This window comes from Papilio polytes, unplaced genomic scaffold (assembly GCF_000836215.1).
Source record: "Papilio polytes unplaced genomic scaffold, Ppol_1.0 DF821288.1, whole genome shotgun sequence".
NCBI classification, from domain to species: domain Eukaryota; kingdom Metazoa; phylum Arthropoda; class Insecta; order Lepidoptera; family Papilionidae; genus Papilio; species Papilio polytes.
This window is the reverse complement of record NW_013527916.1, coordinates 635883-652197: the sequence shown is the minus strand read 5'-3', so window position 1 is coordinate 652197 and position 16315 is coordinate 635883. Positions and strand designations below refer to the sequence as shown.

General features: G+C 32.5%; 1 protein-coding gene across 2 annotated transcripts; it reads right to left on the bottom strand.

Moving 5' to 3' along the window:
• Positions 1 to 2609: 2609 nt before the first annotated feature.
• On the bottom strand, positions 2610 to 14513 carry LOC106109501 (peptidoglycan recognition protein 1-like). Of its 2 annotated transcripts, XM_013291021.1 has the most exons (5): positions 14125 to 14463; positions 7441 to 7602; positions 4565 to 4766; positions 3953 to 4065; positions 2610 to 3381 (listed from the first exon to the last, which is right to left on the bottom strand). In XM_013291021.1, exons 1-5 carry the CDS (start codon positions 14333 to 14335, stop codon positions 3119 to 3121), a joined length of 951 nt encoding a protein of 316 aa, XP_013146475.1. In that variant the 5' UTR covers positions 14336 to 14463; the 3' UTR covers positions 2610 to 3118. The 2 variants fall into 2 exon arrangements, with proteins under 2 accessions (XP_013146475.1, XP_013146476.1); XM_013291022.1 differs by lacking the exons at positions 2610 to 3381; positions 3953 to 4065; positions 4565 to 4766; positions 7441 to 7602 and adding exons at positions 10197 to 11400; positions 11794 to 11952 and having other exon boundaries at positions 14125 to 14513.
• Positions 14514 to 16315: the final 1802 nt, after the last annotated feature.

The window sequence follows — 16315 nt, the reverse complement described above, 5'->3', positions numbered from 1 at the left end:
TGCTCGCCGACAATTGTATGAAGTCGTGCGTAAAGCAAATGCTAGGAAGCCAACATATAATCTTGATGCATAAACATTTTTTGATGCTATTGTAGAAAGGATGCACTAATTTCTTATTTCAATCGTTTCTCCTATTCTATAAAATTTATGTTGGATTTATTTTTATTAATTATAAAATTTTAATGATTATTTTAACGAAACTGACATAAAATTATATAATTATTTTAACGAATCTGACATAAAATTATATAATTATTTTAACGAATCTGACATAAAATTATATAATTATTTTATTTATTCTAATTTAATTGTACTATAAATTTTGTTTTATTGCGTGTAATATTTATTTAACGTGCATCCTTGCAGTATATTCTGGTAGTAGCTAAGTCCGATTTCTACAATTGTTTTGAATTATACTTATCTAATTGTTTATATTTTATTTGGTTACTAAAATACTATCTTTCGACCGTTTTGGTAAATGATTTTATAAACCCTGGCTTACAGATGAAATAATTTGGGCAGTTTGTGATTTTGCATTAGTTTTCCTCGTTACTTATGATTTTTTTTAAAATAACCATGTTATTTAGTCTAAATTGATAATTTTACTTAATCAGTTTAAAAGAAGATTTGAAAAATGGCGGTTTTAATGCTTTTTGATTGTTTCTTTTTTCGAATTTCAACTTCGCTACTTTGGATTATTCCGCTGTAGTATTTTGGGTGAAAATAGCACACAATGGAATTAACAATGTCTATTCTAGGTTTTAGATCGTAATGTATACTTACAATGCAATAAAGATAAAACTCGTCAGTGATAAAATACTTTTAAAACTATTTGTTATTAAAAAAAGTAAGTCAATCAAAAAACAAAAAAAATTACGCATGCAGAGTTGAATCGTTCTACGTCCAAACAATTATACAAATAGATAAAAAAAATGTGTCAAAATGAAGTGGAACAAATTTTTTGTAATAATTTTTTTATGATAATGAAATAAACACAAATTAATTAAAAACTGCTGTTAGGCACCATTTTTATAAAATTTAAAAATGGAAAGTAGAAAAGTTGAAATACGGAACACAGATCGAAATCAATAAAATATCTAGTTTTCAACACTTCTGGGAAACTGTCCAGGACATGCGGCTTATAAATATACTTCAGCTTAATGAAAAAGTGAGAGTTTTAGCTAAAACGTTGTTGTACGAATTATAATTGTTATTGTGTTTCGTTGTGGCACTTGATTGACGATTGTGACGATGTGATATTTATTGTCTATTTGCACTGTCTGTACCATTCGACATTCAGGCAAGTACAAGCTTAAATTATAATCTCAAATAAAAAAAAGTAAAGTTAAGGAGTTTTTTAACTAGTGGTTTTAATAATACAGTGCCTAAAAGAACCTCTAAGAATGAGCAATAAACACCAATAATGTTAACGTTCTTAGGAATAAAGTTCTTCAAAATATCAAATTTGGAATGATCATAAGGTTGTTTTCAGTTAATTGTACTCATAAGACAAGTTATCCATGCCAAATGTTTGTAAGCCCTGTACATTTTGATTATTTTTTACATCTCATATTTTATAAATTTCGGAATAATTATGAATAATTATTACTGAGTTTGCCTTCGATATCTATGCCAAATGTTTATACACCTTAAAATTTTAATTTCTCTTACCTTTCAGAAATACAAACTTTGGAATAATCATAAGACTTTGTTTTTTTTTTCAGTTCTTCCATTTACTATTAAGTTATGTTGTCATCTTGTATATTTAAAACATTAATAAAGTATTGTACACACCCACGAAGTTGTACTTTGTGACCCCTCTTCAAGTAGAAAATCGATGAACCTAAAACTATATTTTGAATATAATGTAGTTTTAGTTATAATATATACTGGCTTTTGTCCGCGAATCCGTCCGCATGAAAATAAAAAAAGTGAGTAGCCTATGTGTTCTTCCAGACTATCTACATCTCTACCAAATTTCATCGAAATCCATTCAGTCGTTTAGACTAATAACTCTAACAAACATCCATCCATCTAAACTTTCGCATTTATAATATAAGTATGAGTATGAAATATGATAAATATGGTTAAATTTGGGCATGCCGGTCAATATCAGTCGTAAATCAATTTTTACAAAACGGTATAACTTAGCTATTAGTTTTACGGAAGCTTTGCCAATGACCTCAGGATGTCAAGTGTAAGCTGACTGCACTGCGCAGGTAGGTGCAGGGTGCGGTCGCTGTTGTGGGAGGGGGATCATCAAACCCACACATGGCTAATTAAAAATCGCTGAACTAAGCTTTAAACCTGAGATATAAAGGTCCTCTATCTCCACAAATGTTTTGTTGATTAATGTACCTGTATAGCAAAAATAATTGGTCTTATTGAAAAATAGTCTTTTTTACCATCGAAGTTAATAAATTTTAAGAAATCTTGCCTAGTAAAAAGTAGGTTTCCAGTAGTAGGAGGCCAGCATTGTAAAAGCAAAGAGATCCGGGATAATCAAAGGAAAAAGCAAGCAATAATGTTTTTGCAAAAATGATTAATTTAACTTTAAGTGCTTGTTTGTACGTTGCCATACACAAAACACTAAACGTCAACATTAGCAGTACGATACAAAGACCATTATATTAATGACAATTTATTTAATAAAATGTAAAAAAAAGGTATAATTCACATATGGAAGTGTCAATGAGTTAGTCTAATAAGCAATTCTTTAGCAACTCACAGTCAATTCTCTCGCGTCTATTTCTCTCCTCTTATATTTAGTTTCTGATAATAAATTTTTTAACTCTTATTTTTCCCTTTAGTTTCCTAATATTTATATGCATTAACAGCTACATCCTGGTTACTAATACAATTGTATGTGATTTGTAATTTATTTTTACATTACATATGATGCAAGGAAAATTATAATAACGAAATGGGGAACTTAAAGATTTTTTACAAGATTCTTTTGACCAAAAGAGTTTTTCAATATTTAGGTACATTTTCTAGGTTATGTCTTTATGTACTATTTAATTAATAATTATTTTACTGACTACGGATAATAAACATATACTAAACTAAACGGCTATCAAATTTCGTAATGATACAATAACTTTAAATATCCAAATAATTAATTAAGTGGTGGCAAATCGTGCATTTCTTCACATGTAGAATTGCGCCACAGATTAACATGTCCGTAGTGGTCCCACTTCCTAATAGCGTTGTAAAGGTTTGATCCCGGACTTGCAGTTAAATGTAGGTCCTTAGCTCCAAGTACAACATAATCGGTGGCCAGGTAACCAAGTTTCACACCCTCTTCTAAAATCATCTGAGCCCTTTTTAGTTGAAGATCGGTGACGCGAGCATGCACTGGCAACTCTTCTCTATAATCCCCTGAGAAAAAAAACCTTTATTAAACAATTGAATGTCAGTTTTACATTGGAAGAAAGAAATAAACGAATGATACAAAGAAATTATTAGTATAAAGATAATAGATTGACAGCTTTAATCATCTTTATATGGAAGGTATTGTTAGTCATTTCACTGCTGATAGTATTTTATTTATTTTATTTAAAACCACTCAGCACATTTACTGGTCTTCCATTGTATTTGAAAATAGATGACACTACCTGCATTTTATACAAAGTGATGTTTCATACATTAAAATAATCATATTTTTAATCAAAGACTTCATATCCCTGTATTGAAATGCTACAAAATATTTCACAGAATTACATCAAGCTCCCCGTTAATAAAATAATCTACACAGTGTCAGTAATTTTAACATATGCAATTGATAATTTGACACATGTAAACAACAAAATAAAGTTTTTACAATTTCGCGCGGATAAAGGCGCATGGGAACAGCTAGTTGCATAATATCTTAGCGGGCATTGGCAGTAATCACAAATTAAATACAAACAGAGTACGGGATATGATTTCGTGTGATGTACAAATTTGTTACCAATAAAACCGAGGCCAACTGAACACCGATTGTAGCGTAAAGTATGAGCTCCTTCAATACCCCAGCCTCGGCCTTCGTACACGCGTCCATCGTTGCCGATGATAAAATTATACCTGAAAAACAATTTTCATTCAACTAAGATTTAAAACAGCAAGTTTTTATAGGATGGGCCGTTGTTCTACGCTATTGATACTTACAAATGCAATTTAAAAAATTATGATTACAGCTAACGATATTGAACAAGTATGAAAAGTATTCTTATGAATTATTATGTAGAAAGCCATTGTGTGTTTTATGTACGACTCACATTTTTATAACATGTATTCTAGGGTTTGCCGTTTGATTGTTATTTTAACAATAGTATGTTAATTTTATCTTACAAATAAATGCGAAAGTTAAAATGGATGGATGTTTATTAGAGTTTGTAACTTAAACAGCTGAACGGATCTCGATAAAATTTGGCACAGGTGTAGATGATAGTCTGAAAGAACACATACTTACTTTTGTTTTTTTTTAACTTCCACACGGATGGAGTTGCGGTCAAAAGCTAGTACTTGACATAACAAATAATTATTAAATCTTTATTTAAAAACAATAGGAAGATAATCTTACGGGATGTCGTAGTGACTCTGTGCGATGAACCAAGACTGCATGTTGCGAAGCTCTGCCGCACAGAGAATGAACCTTTCGCATGTCGGACTCACGGTGTGTTGAACCACAACTAGTTTCAGTGGATCGAAGAGCTTTGTCGTGCCGTTATTCTCAAATGGCTGCGCCAACCACATTTCTCGGGATATTTTCCATTCATGTGGAGCTGAAAATACATGTTAACCTCATAATTTCACTGCTGTAACATTTATAATCAAAGTTATACTAGCCAAGGTCACAAGTCATCGCTAGCTGATGACCAAAGGGGGACTTGTGTTAACAAAATTATTGTTGTCTATTCCATAGACAATGCTTATCATAATTTTGTCCTAATTGTTAATCGAAAATGTAAATTTTTTATACTGTAGACAACTGAGATAGGATTTTACATTTTTTGATTTTAAGGAGGTAGCTGTCTCCCTTGCTCCCCCTTGTTGGCGCCTTTTTTTTTTTTATAACTTAAGGTGGCAAACGAACAAGCGGCCACCTGAAATCGCCAAAATGGCGAAGCGACCGCTGCCCATAGACATCCGCAATTGCAGATGCGTTGCCTACCCTTATCCGACGGAGGAGGAGACGCACATAAAGAGGATATTTCCCCTTCCTATGCATCTCCTCCACCGTCAAATCCACTTCCTCTTCCCAACCTCTCTTTATAAGAAAAGGTTGGTAAAGGGAAAGGGACTTAAATTACGCCTCCGGTACCACACTCACATCAGACGAAACACGGAATTGCTTCCATTTCACGCCTGTCTTCTGTGTGGTCGTGGTATTACACCGGGCTTGCCGGCCCATTCGTGCTAAGATGTTAAAGCGGGCACTACCACTGTTAAATGCCTGTCTGTGATACTAGCGAAATTAAAAAAAAATAGCCAATAGTTACGTGATAAAATCAGCCAGGCTTTCGCAAGAACTATAAAAATATTACTGTTATATAAACAGAAACAAAAAAATGTAGTATAAAAAAAAAGGAAAAATACAAAAACTACAAACTTTCTTAATTAAATATTAGCTGTTAGGTTTTGATTACTTTTGGTTTAAACTGTATCTAATCTTTGGCTGTCACGACCGAATACATTATTAATATTAATAAAATATTTATCAGAGTACAATGTCTTCTTAGTCAAAGTATAAAGTTAACCCTTAATTCGACGTAGTTTCTTGTAGCAAAAATTACGATACCAACACACTAAAATTAACGTATTTTTTTAAGTTTTTCCTCACACTCGTTACTATCGAAGTAAGAATTAAATTTATAACATTTTAATTACATGGTTTTGTTAATTTATATATTTTTCAAAAATTATTTATCTTCATGTCAACGTCGTTTATATTATTTATTAGTAACTTGTCGATTCTTTTGCATTAAATACCTATTGTTTATACCCGAATGAAGTGGGGGCGGGTTGCTGGTTTGTGATAATTTTATTTTTACAAATAACTCTTATCGAATCGTCTGGTCTACGAAATGTTATCTTATCTGTTATCACTAATGCATTAATTTGATAGCATTTATTTTTGCAATTCTAGTTTATTTTTACCGAGAGATGAAGCGTTTTCCTAAATTTAGGTAATTTCCCTACGCTAGTTAAAATTCAATGCGTAATCGTCTAAAAATATTCGACCTTGATATGTCATGTAGATAATACTGGTTTTAAATTAATGTTTTTTTACTTTATTGTGCGTTCCTACTACTGAGCAAAATTTGATGAAATTTCGTTCTCACGATACATAAGAAATTTATACACTGAAGCTTTACAAAAAAACTTTTTGCTTGCATTATGATGTTTGATTTTTTTAGATCGGTCATTCATGCTTTAACTTCATTTTTTATAGTATAACAAAAGAGAAATCTTCTGCCGGAATTCGCCATAATAGCGAAGTGAGTGCTGCCTACAGACATCCGCATTTATGTGCGTTACCTACCTTTAATCAACAACGGAGGGTTCGCACAGAAATAGTATAATTCCCCTACTAAACGTCTTATCCACTGCTAAATCCTTTACCTATTAAATCCGATTGATTCCGAAATAACGAATGCAAGGTTCCCGCTAAATGCATTCTTAAATAGTGTTTTAGGACGCACGAGAGTGTAATAATTGAAACATCTTATTAATATTATAAATGCGAAAGTTTAGATGGATGGATGGATGTTTGTTAGAGTTTGTAGCCTAAACGGCCGAACCGATTTCAATGTAATTAGGCACAGATGTAGAGTATGGTTTGGAAGAACACATAGGCTACTTAGTTTTTTTAATTCCACGCGAGCGGAGTCGCAGGCAAAAGCTAGTTTAAAATATTTTTTGATTTCAATGTTTCTGAAAAATTCACTATTGGTAGCAGATATCAAATTTAAATGACAATAGTCACTACCTACATACTAATTATAGGTTATCTCTGACGGGTGAGCCATGAAGATAGTTATTAAATTGGAACAAATAGTCTACTCTACGTCAATTATTACAATCGATGCTTATCAGAATTTAATAATTTCGATTTGTATCTATTTTTTTTCGAACGTTATAGATAAAATACTAGCATAGCTTTTTTATCATAAAATTATTTGTTAGTACAGTACCATCTTAGAAACTGGCTTGTATTTTTATCACATTCGACGTTTTTTCCTTTTATCAAAAATCCTTTTCTTTCCTTGTCTGCGAGTTACCTATTGAATCATATAGCAATGACGCTATAACTACCTTATAACCATATTGTTGATATTTTTACAATCTTTGTAGCCATCACGGTGTTTGGTAAAATCAAGTCCTGGCTTCCCTTATCCTTTTCTTTACCCAACAAAAAGTGAAAGGAAAGATAAAAAAAATGAATGTAAAACTTACCAACATCAGTAATGTCGTCGGTGGTATTTTTAGCGAGCACTGTGAAGAAAACGATAAGACCGACGCACACAAGGAGGGCGAGGAGCGCAGCGAGACACGACAGTCTCTCCGCACGCGAACTGTTCTTGATGATGTGCCACACGTAAACAGGAAAGGGCATGTCTGTAACATCAACAACATTATTTCGCGAGCAATTCGACAATATTTTAACACCTAAACGGACCGAAAAATAAGCAGTTTTTTGCCAAATCTAATGGCATAATTTTTGATAACAGTAATAATTAATTTACCATAAAACTAACTGTAGTATACATAAACATAAAGGCACTTGCAATGATGCATTTGATGAAAATTGTAGTATGTTTTCAGCATTTTTGGAGGACGTTGAAGTCGACATCAAAGATCAAACCCAAAAGATATCTGTGTCCCAGGTATTTTTAATTAATTGACCTAAGAATCGCCATAGCAATAAAAAAATGAAATCTATCGTTAAGTTAAGGATTTTTCCATAGCGAGATATGTAGGACAGACAAACTGATCTCAAAATTTAGTATTCTGTCATTATTACCATCTGTATCTATTCATAATAAATGCCTAATTAAAAACTGCGTAGGTACAAGCGTTGACACTGTACTAAACATGTTCTCTATTTGCCTCCTTTTACAGTAATGGATTGTAAGTTATTTTATTTATTTGCTGTGCGCTTTATTCTGCGAACCTTATCATAATACAATATTTACCTGATGGTATTTTGAATTCTCATAGAAGATAACAATTGACCGCGTTACAATACGTAGAATTGAAATAGAGATAATCTGAAGAGTAAGACTTAACGCACTCTTGGAAAGATAATCAATACCACAATTAGTCTTTAATTTTGTGGATTATAACTGTGAGTTTCCACTGACGAAATGCGTCTATAGAAGTATATTATCTGACGTCACAATATGGCGCGGTTTCACGTCAATTCTTATTTAAAAATCAAAACAACTGTTTGTTCTAGATACTGTTGTCTACACTAAACTACAAAACTTCCTTATTGATTTCGACTAAGTCCAGCAGTACGTGAATTTTATTATGTCTTGTTTAAAAAAACATGATAACTGTTTTGAGAATAAGAAATCTTGCAACAGGACATTACAGCAGGAAAACCCAATCAGTCACCAGTCGGTATTACGTCATCTAAACGCGCTTTGGAATATATAAACAAGTTATAACTAACTATGAAATATTGATAAAACGTTAGTTTTAAAACATATTGCTATCTCTTTGGAAACCCGCAGTTATAATACTTCTTACTAATATTATTAATGCGAGAGTTTAATGGATGGATGGATGTTTTTTACTAAGTATCAGTGGCTGAATAAATCTCGCTGTAATTTGACAAAGATGTAGAACAGTCTGGAAGAACAAATAGGTGTTACTAATTATGTTTTTTTTATTCCGCACTGATGGAGTCACGGACAAAAACTAGTATTTCAATTATGTTTTTGAACTAATTTGTAGTTTGATTTGAATTATGTAATTACAATAATGTTTTGTATGAGATATTTGCTACGCTGTATGCACAGTTTCATCTAAGTTCAGTGCTATTTAACCAATGTAAGTATAAAATGTAGATATAATTTGCCTATCGATACGACGTATGTTCTCCACATGGAGACTGTTTTAATGATATTATCTGATACTTTTTGTTACTCGACAAGTTCCAATAATTTCAACTGTGGGTCGTAAGTGGAGATTACATCATTTCGAACCATTAAAACTTTTCTCGTAATCATAAAGGCAAGTTGAAATCATGACTATTACAAGAATTTAGATAAACATGGTATGTTGGAATGGCACATTTTTCGAATAAAATACGTAGGTATACTAAAATACTTTTGGATTATTATCTATGTTATTTAATTCGGCTCGATAAGCAATATGTCAACGAAGCCGACAGCGTTATCTATAGATAACAAAGTTTTGTACTAAATTATTCAAAACGATGTAATTAAATTATGTCTGTTTAAAAAATAAAGTTTTTCTCTCTCTTTCGATCGTGTAAATGCAATTTCTATTTTCTCTCATTTAGTTATGATCTAAGGAGTTTGACTTTGACTTATAATATTGACAAACATTATCAGAACTCATTACATTTACAAACTTCTTATTCTCTAGTTTCCCGATATTCTCTTGCTTCTTCTATTTAAAAAGAACTTATAAATAACTAGCTTTGGCCCGTGAATACGTCCGCGTGAAGTGAAAAAAACATAAATCAATAGCCGATGTGATCTTCCACACTATCCTCTACGTGTATACCAAATTTCATCGAAATCCGTTCAGCCGTTTAGGCTACTAACTCTAAAAAACATTCATCCATCCAACTAAACTTTCACATTTATAATATTAGTAAGAGTAAGATAATCTTGGGACATCCTTTATCAATGCTAGTGTATCTTTTTCAACAACAACCAATTTAAATTAAATCCCCATGATATTTCTATTAAGGTCCGGAAAAGCCTTTGTATCAATTAATTAACAATTTATAATATTTATGTGATCAATCAATTATCTAGTTTAAATATAGGTAAGTATTATTGGAATAAAAAGAGTATTATTATACATCTTTTATTTTATTAAATTCATTGTCACAGTATCTAATATCACATTTCACATATTTTTTTGTAAAAATACAAATAAAACACTATCCTTCTTATCTTTACAGAATTCAAGCAAATAAACATTTTTACAAATTGAATATTAATAAAAAAAATAGAACAGCAAAAATGTTATGGCGAATATGACGAATTTTTACTAATTGTCATTTTTTGTTTTTGTAACATAAACATTAGTTATGTTACTAAACTTTACTCGTAATTTTAAAGAATTATTCAAATATCACAATAATTTAAGCTGTTTTAAGTTACATATCTTTGATAAATAAATATTCAACTTAAATTTTCGCACATTCCATTTAAAAGGAGCTTGGGTTACGATATATAAAAACTAAATATACTTGCTTTATTAAATCTTACAAACCGATAGCAAAATTTACTCGTTTACCACTTGCATTGATTCATCAGCATTTCGCTAATTGTCCTTTACTTACTTAATAATGAAAGCTTTATATATTAAAATATAAAGAACAATTATAACAAGAACAATTGTTATTCACGCAATTGCCGTCATCAGTCACCATTTCCCTCTCTACGGCTTTTATTTGATTTCTCTTTAATTTCATAGCTGTTAGTACTTACTTCAGAAGTCTGAAGTCTGTACACAGATTGTCGTTTCAGCTTAATCTATCAGCTTAGGTGCTCCGACCATTATATCTCTTTTTTTTATAAAGGCGGCAATAGGTTCTTTATATAGCATCAAAGCTGATTCTAGTTTGTCCTATTTTTATACATATATCTATGCTTTAAAGACGTTTTTATACTTATCAGCTATCAAGACAGCCGCTTCTATTAAAAGAATTCCAATTTGCGAAGTTATCCATGAGAGCGAGCACGTGGCGGCCGGGAGCGACAGTGGCAGGCTGTAACTGACATTGGGCGTACAATGTATAATCCGGCACAAGAATTCTTTCTCTGACGAGTACGTCTAAAAGTATATTTAGATGATCAAATTGTTCCTGATTCGGGAAGTCAGTCACGTAGTTTCCCATGAACATTATTGTTATACTTCTCACGTTCCAAGAAGTCACCATGGCACCAAAAACATTCGCACCTCTGCCTTCGAATACAAAACCTTTACCGCCTACTAGAAAGTTAGGGCCGATATCGCTCAATCCTCTTCGTAAGTGATCCTGTTGTATGACGAGCATCTGCTCAATGCACTCGTACCTTTTTTCGCAGAAATTGGCCGCAGAGTGGCCGATGATTACATACGAAAGAGGCAGTTCGAGAAAATCTATCGAGTAAGGCGGCATCGCTTGCCAGTCGCCGCGTCGCAGGTACCACGGCACCTTCAAACCTAGCCAAAACAAAGTTACATCAACATCAATAAAGAAAACAACAATTACAGTCAACTACCAAATCATGAGGGATATGAAATTTTACCTATTAAGCTATAAATTACCAGAAAGTTTCTATCTCAAGGTATAAAATAGTCAAGTTACAACGAAATAATGCAAAAATACATGATCCACCAGAGAAAATAAATTCGATTAATAAGAAAATAAGACAAAAACAAAGGGAACCAAAACGGTATAAGAATAGTAAATACAAATAGTATACGGAATTATAATAGGCCAATGATTTAGATACACCAGAAACAGCTGGCTTTAAGAGAATTAAAAGAATAATGTCAGTGGTATTGTTAATAAAACAAAAACACTAGAAGCCCATACGGAAAAATAATAAATACCTATGTCTAGACGACCCTGTGGCCTTGGCAGGGCGACGGAGACGACGTAGATAACTAGGCCAGATGCTACAAGAAAGGCCCAACACACGAAGACGGCCACGCTGCAGCGCAGCCTGCGAGAGCCTTTAGGTGACACCAACTCTAGGCCCAGAAAACGGCCTGAAACATTAAAAAGTCTACGCTAATATAGCGAAATAGATGTTACAACTAATTTACAAAACAATAAACTAATATGACTAATAAACAATCCGAGGAATAATTAGAATCAAATCACACCTGCTTGCTAACAAAGAACCGAGCCTTTTAGTCTACAAAGGCAACAATTGAATCGACTCCCATTACTATCATAGATGAAATACTAAAAAAGCGACAATCAAAGAACATAAATATCACATTTTTAACATAGACCTGTGACTTATTTGGTAACGGAATGTACATATAAAATTTTCTATAGATACCTACACGTGAAAATTAAAATAAATATTCTTTACTAACAAATTTTACAATAAATTTATTTTATTATAGTTTTATATCAAAAGTGTTCAGTATATATTTTATAGAAATATACGAAGATTCCTTTATTCTTCTTCACTTTTACTCATACTCGTATAATTTAGGTGATAAGATTTTTTTTGTGACTGAATAGCCACTGTTTGCCATTTACAGATTCACCGGGCTTGAGGTGGCCGAGCGCAAATGGCGCTTAGCCTAAACCTCGTTTACGAGTGTAAATGTATAATGCGCAACGTCAACAGGTTCCTTTTCAAATGTATTCATGCCTCTATATTTAAAAACTTTGCCTAAATGGTATTATGCATCAATGTTAACGTTGCCGTGTTTCTAATGACATTTATTAAGGTGAGAGAAGACCTGTATTATCCCTTCATTACAATTTTTTTCTTACTTCATAATAAAATCCACTAATTACGTCATTACGTTCCCAAAATTATTACACAAGTGTTTTAAAGTTCAAACTCAGAGATACAGGTGTTCGTAGTGTTCGTTTCTGACAAACCAAGATGTAGTTCGGCTGTTTTGATAAATTTTAGCATTTATGACGTGAGCAAACATAAAAATCAAAGGTTTGTTACTACTTACTATCGCGTTTGCCTGTGCATATTATATGTGGATACACGGCTTATTTATAACCACAGAATGGCAAAACAATTGTACATTTCACGTAGGTTCATTTTATTATAATTCATTGAAATTATAATAATGGTAGTTACAGATTTACTATGGTGTCCGTAAAAATGTTATAAGAATGTAAGAATGATTAAGATGAATTAAGATTAAATTTACTTTTGTTCCGAAGATCTCTGCTTCTCTCTTTCTCTCTTACAGTAAATAGTGAAATGGTTTAACAAAAAGAAAGTTTTCGATGACCTTTCTTATTAGCAAGAATATTTACATATAACGTCAATCAAGCCAATATATATTTTTAAGCTATATTACGCATCTGGCTAACAATAGAATTACTTATTACATCAAATAATTTGACATCATTTTAGTATTTGTACGACCATAATAACTACATTTTAAAGTTTAAGGTAATTTAATTTTCACAGTTCTTAGTAAGTTTTATAAAGTCAGCAACATTACATTGTTGCCATAAATTATAATATAAAGACACAAATAAGATTACTTATTTTATTATAGCGATAAGAGAAACTATAGGTGTGGGTCTACATAAAGGAATTGCTAATTTATATTTGTTATCGACGTTAATCGGACACCAGTGGAATTAAAGCGTTTCGAAATACAAGATAACGTTTGCTATGCACAAAAGAATTGAACGAAATTCTTCGATATTAGTTTTCTGATTTTGACGTGTCTTGTTATTCTGTCGTCATACGAATTGAGAAATAATTGTGGGTAGACAAAGAGATGCTTGATAATATGAACATCGAGATTATACATAGTACGTTCCTGAGTCCTACTAAATACTAACTTTATTTAGTAGTTAGTAGAAGTTACTTAGTTGAATCCTGTTAAAAAATTATCGTTATTGTACTATAACACAAACTTCGCTTTAAGATTTGCGCAGCAGCGTTTTCCACGAAAAACAAATTATAAACTTGTACGAGGAAAATTTCTAACACTAAAGGTCAATTTTATTAGTAATGTATGGAAAACTTTTAAGTACAGGACTGTTGAACGCAAGCAAACTAAAACATTAAAAATATTTTGCGCCAGCAAACTTAACTCGACTTTGGTACAGTATCGATACATGCAAGTAAACGTAACAACGAAACGAGACAAAGCTTGTCGAGTCTCGTTTCTCGCTACAGGAAAATACGTGCAATAACCAATACTGCCCGTATGTCTTACCTTTGACCTCATTGGTGTTATGTAGATTCTGCGTGACGGAAACGAACTTAGGGCCGATGTGGACGCGGGATGATTTCGTGACATTGAGATTAGCTATTGTCGGAGGCGTGGAAGCGGGGGCCAATCCCTGGCCGTCCACCAGCACCACTTCCGAGTTGGTGCTTGTGCGTCCCGGTGCATCGCTCTGTTGATCGTCCTTCGCTGTCCACATCACAACCACAAACAAACACTAAAGTCCGTGCAGTCGTGGCCTTACTGAGAACGACGTTTTCTTGGCGCTACCCTAACGCGACTGACTTGCTTCACGGACACAATGTGTAATGATTAAACGTAAACTACTGACTCACACATCGCGAAACGTCTTTCATCTGTGTGTATAGTGCATAGGAGTTGGCTGATAACAACGACAATCGGAATTAATTTCGTATCTCTTTCGCACTCATTCGCGATGCAAGCTTCGAATTATGTCTGACTTGGTAACAATGACAGCTTCGTAACTTAATGTGTTATATTATTTTTTAGGTTTCATGTTTGTTGTTATATGTACGGTATCACAAAATTCCTGTATATGATATGGGAGAAAAGAATTACAATATTGTTTATGAATGCGTTTGCTACCTTATATTATATAGAAAAAAAATTGGTTCATAACAATTGTACAAGGAACTCATTTGTTACATATCTGTCCTTGACAATACCTTTGAAACGCATTTTACGTTCTACGTTTTACGATGCTGCCATTTTTAATAGTTTACAAGTCTCGTAACACACCATGTTATAAAAGTCATAGCTTCCGAGCTATAATTACTTCGAATTAATTTCTTTTAATCTCTAGATCTAGGAGACATATTTATGCCGTAATAACTAACATTCATCTTATCCTATCCTATCACAAGTTACTATTTTAAATGCTGTTTTAAGATACTTATGTTATCAGACATCGATTGACTTAGATCTCGTTTCAAATTGTTTTTCCGAGAGTTATTACATGTCACAAACAGATGGCGCTGTTAGAATTTAAATTTTATGATTCTCGATTTTACTTTCCCGGTATTATTTAATACGAGCTGTTGCCCGCGACTTCGTCCGCGTGGTATTAGAAAACATACGAACTATATAAATAACAAAAAGCTACGTATCCTTCGGGAACCGGACACCTCGGAGATGAAGCTTATCCCATGTATACTCCAGACTTTGTTTTACATCTGTGCCAAATTTCAATAAGATTTGTTGAACCGTTGCAGAATGATCAAGTAAACATTAAAAAACTAACTTAATGAATCCCAAGGGAACCGAAGTTATCCCGGGATAAAAAGTAGAATATGTGTTCTTCCAGACTATGCTCTAAACCTGTGCCAAATTTCATGGAGATCCGTTCAGCCGTTTAGGCTACAAACGCTAACAAACATCCATCCATCCATCCATCTAAACTTTTGCATTTATAATATTAGTAAGATTTATGATTTTATAATAGTGTGTTTGACTGTGCTAGAAACCGCTTTGTTAAAACACTCCAAGGTTCAAAGACTGGAGACGTATAATTGTAAGGGACACTTAATAAAAATACGAGAATTGATCAAAACAATTTTTTTTTATTTTTATCACAAGGACTTACAATAGCACAATAAAGTAACATTTTAGTAGCAAACCTCTCTTTCCAACTACTAAGATTTAAGCTACTAGTACAATAACTAATTTAATGAAAATAAACTAAAATCAATAATAGCCTTATGGATATTTAATTAACCTCAACTTAAAGTTTTAATTTTACTCACATTTTTAAAATTTTAAGTTTATTATCAAATAAATTTAACTTGGGTGTTGTAAGGTACAAACCAAACTATACGGCGGATGGTTTCTCCTGAGACGCTACACAATTTTATGTATAAACAGAATGTCTGGGATATGGAGGCTGAGTACACCAGCAGTGGACACTTCGAAGTCATTCCCTAACCACGAGCCGCGACAAAGTTTGTATCTTTCAATAGGTGTCAAAAAGATCAATGTAATCTTTGAAATGCAAAGCGTCCATATTTAACGTAATTTTTGTCTAATACAATGTGAGCCGAATTCAATTATCACGCTAAATTAGCAATACAATGCTTTAAAAATTAAAAAAAAAGCTATAATTATGGTATATGTGACGGTAATAATAATTGTTAATTCTAAAAATACATTACGAGATAATATT

Bases quoted from the DNA above. Each gene is read 5' to 3' on its own strand.
- LOC106109501 (XM_013291021.1), bottom strand. From the start codon at position 14,335: ATGTGGACAGCGAAGGACGATCAACAGAGCGATGCACCGGGACGCACA. The intron at 7,603-14,124 runs GTAAGACATACG...TTGATGTTACAG, and splicing joins TAACACCAATGAGGTCAAAG to ACATGCCCTTTCCTGTTTAC. The intron at 3,382-3,952 runs GTAACAAATTTG...TTTTTTTCTCAG, and splicing joins AGTTGGCCTCGGTTTTATTG to GGGATTATAGAGAAGAGTTG.